This window comes from Rattus rattus, chromosome 7, assembly GCF_011064425.1.
Source record: "Rattus rattus isolate New Zealand chromosome 7, Rrattus_CSIRO_v1, whole genome shotgun sequence".
In the NCBI taxonomy this organism is placed as follows: domain Eukaryota; kingdom Metazoa; phylum Chordata; class Mammalia; order Rodentia; family Muridae; genus Rattus; species Rattus rattus.
Window position 1 is genome coordinate 69,509,810 of NC_046160.1, and position 3,113 is coordinate 69,512,922.

Consider the following 3,113-nt stretch of genomic DNA (forward strand, 5'->3'; position numbering starts at 1 on the left):
TATTTGATTTGACTCTCTAGAGAGAGACATACCAAAACCTGCTCAAGAGGTTTCTTCAACTTCTTGGACCTCAGACTTGGACCAATTGGCAGAGTGATGTCACCTGATACGGACTCATGTGGAATTTTGCTAAGACAGATTCACATGCTGAAGCAAGACATGTAGTGAGGCAAGACCAGTGGAGGACATGTGACATTTCGAGGGAGTATAAATAGGACTCAATGGACAATGGGGCTGCCCAATTTGTGTTACCCAATGGGAGCTTGGCTTGCTAGGATAGCTAGCTTGATAATACTTCTTGATCTCCACTTTGTTGAGAGAGGCATAGTCAATAATTTCTCTTGGTATCTCTAGTGGTTCTGGTTCCTCCTTCTGACTCATGCTGATTTGGCTGATCCCTGTTTTTTTTTTTTTTTTCATTTATTTCAACACTGATATTTTTATTATTTGCTTTATTAACAGTATAATATGTTCATGCACTCAGCACGTTTATAACAGATTCACTATCCACAATGTTTGATTCAAGTTACCAAATATTTAGTTGAACACGAGGGAAGAAATGAGTTTTCTCTTTTCATGTAACTGGCTAAGCTATTTTTGAGAGTGAAAGTTAATGTTGGTCTTTAAAACCTAAGTTTCCAAGCTTCCTGTCAATCCGACCGTAAGTCTACTGCTTAGGCCACAGGACTGCCCATCAGTCGTTCTTGTCGGAGAGCAATCAATCTCTTGAACCACTTTTCCTCAGCTTCAGCTTTTTCAATAAATAAATTTGGATGAGCTAGAGAATTGTCATCTTGGTACTTGATAGCCGTGGGGATGCTGTCAGGGTCTATTTCCTTTCCAGTGCTGGGTGGGTCAGCAGCTACTGATGCTGGTCCTGAGGCTGGAGTCACATGCTTCACCTCACTCGGCTCTACCGACTTTTTGACATCTTTACTTGATCTGAATGTCTGCTGAACAAAAGAATCACTTTCAATTGCTTCAATTTCTTTTACTCTTTTTACTTGTTCTCCCAGGGTGGCTTGGTCTTCTTCTTTTCTTCTCTTTGCTTCTTCCTCATTCCTTTCTTTGGCTTTTAATGCTTCATCAGCTTTTGCAGCAGCTTCAAGGACCAATTGAAGTCTGGCTTTGGCCTGCTCAGCTGGAGGCAGATGTTCTAATCCAGCTTTGATGTTTCCACAATCCCCCAGGTTGATGCTGTGCGCCTCTTTTTGTCTTTTGCCTTTATCCTTCTCCTTTTTCTCTTCTCTTTGTCCCGAACTTTTTACGCTGTCTCTGTCCCTGGACCTACTACGAGTTCTTCTGTGACTGGATCTTTCACTGCTTCTACTATGTGAGCGTGGACGAGGTCTTGACCTGGACCTTCTTGTTCTGCTCTTTGACCGAGACCTCTGAACTCTATAGGACTTCCCTCGGCCCCTGGAACGACTGCGACTGCGTTTTCTTCTGGAGCCATAAGAAGAGCTGCTGCTTGACCTGCGCCTGCGTCTCCTCTCATAAGAACGTGAGCGAGGCTGGCGGTCTCTAGACCAGGATCGTGACTCCGACCTTGGCCTCCTCCCGCCCTTCTTGCGGCTGTACGTCCTGCTGTCTGAAGAGCTGCTTGAAGATGACCGCCTCCTGTGTTTCTTTTTCCTCTTGCTTCTGCTTTCTTCTTCAGTGTCTGAAGACCGGCGTCCCATTTCTGGGTCGACCTTCGGGTTCGCACCTCCTGACGTGGGGACCTGGAACCCCCTCTTCTAACCTCGGCGCCACCGGCGTCCTCAGAACTTGCTTCAATTTGGCTGATCCCTGTTAGGTCATGCCACCACTGCCGCAATCCCAACACTGCTGAACTAGACTGCTGATATATCTGTGAAGTGTTTGCAAGTCAATTGAGCTGTTGCTGTTGACCTGTGAATTGAACTGCCAATTTCCTGACAAAACAGATGGGATTTGCTCCAAAGAACCATTTGAAAAACAGGTCCAGTTGCCCCATATCCCAATAACCTTTCTTTCCCATTACCTCTGATGGGTGATGGGCTAGAAGGGAGGTTAAAGTGTTGAAGAACCATTATTTAAAATAGGAATTGGGAAAAAATTAAAGACTACAGGTGGTGCCCAACGCGGCTTAGGTGCTGGTGTCAGCTGGTACAGTCAATGGGAAAAGCACAACTGGGATAGTGAGGATGATTATAGAAAAGGGAGCCCGAAGATGCAAAAGACAGGTATGGGAGGGAAGCTGGTGAATACCATGCCAGTGAGCAAGTGTATTCTCTGTATCTTTTAAAATCAAGCAACACAAAGCATGACCAATTCCAGTAAGATAAACAATGACCACAAATGCTTCAAGGGCAAGTTTATGGTACACATTATCTGTGTTTGACTAAGGCCATTTCTTTCAGGCTAGAACAGTCTCTCAAGGATGTATGTGCAAAAAGAGGAAGTTAGCAAGGTATAACACATATCTTAATTAAAAACAAAGACAGATGTTGACAGACTCATTCATGATTAGTCACAAGAAAAAGTCAGCCAAAGTTAACTCCAGAAGTGCTCCCCACATGTTCCTTGTTTTTATCTATATAAGCCAAAGCTGTCTCAGCTATTGGCGTGGAAAGACTGTGCCTGTCTTAGGCATCCCCTCAAGAAGTCTGGACCTTACCTCCTTACCTGTCATCGGTTGGTACAAGCAGTCATATCCTGTCTTTGGTTGGTCTACCTGTAACAGAATGTTACCCATTTGTGTGTGTGTGTGTGTGTGTGTGTGTGTGTGTGTGTGTGTGTGTGTGTGTGTGTGTATAAGAGGTACTTTATCAGTGCTGTCTTAGGTTGCCACTGGAAAACACAGTTTTTATCCATCATTGGCATATGAATTCTTGTATTCATGGACTGTCTTACATTGAGAAGGTTTTCAATATGATTATTCATCATTGACTACCAACTTCTGCTAGGGAAGTTGTTGGAGCTTGAACCAATGTAATTCAGACTTGACATCTGTAAAAGCTCTGATGATTCCTCTCAAAAGAACAGGTATGAGACATGCCATACAAAGTATTGCAAAGCCAAGTCCTGCTACACCCAATAAGAGAGATGTAAATGAGGATCATGAGGGAAAAACAGCCTGTAACTTTTTC

At 43.8% G+C, this 3,113-nt stretch overlaps 1 protein-coding gene across 1 annotated transcript; it reads right to left on the reverse strand.

The window, feature by feature from the left end:
* Positions 1 to 435: 435 nt before the first annotated feature.
* LOC116905712 (serine/Arginine-related protein 53) lies at positions 436 to 1,774 on the reverse strand. The gene has a single exon (XM_032908684.1). The coding sequence runs from the start codon at positions 1,680 to 1,682 to the stop codon at positions 675 to 677; it is 1,008 nt and encodes a 335-aa protein (XP_032764575.1). The 5' UTR covers positions 1,683 to 1,774; the 3' UTR covers positions 436 to 674.
* Positions 1,775 to 3,113: the final 1,339 nt, after the last annotated feature.

Bases quoted from the DNA above. Each gene is read 5' to 3' on its own strand.
- LOC116905712 (XM_032908684.1), bottom strand. From the start codon at position 1,682: ATGGGACGCCGGTCTTCAGACACTGAAGAAGAAAGCAGAAGCAAGAGG.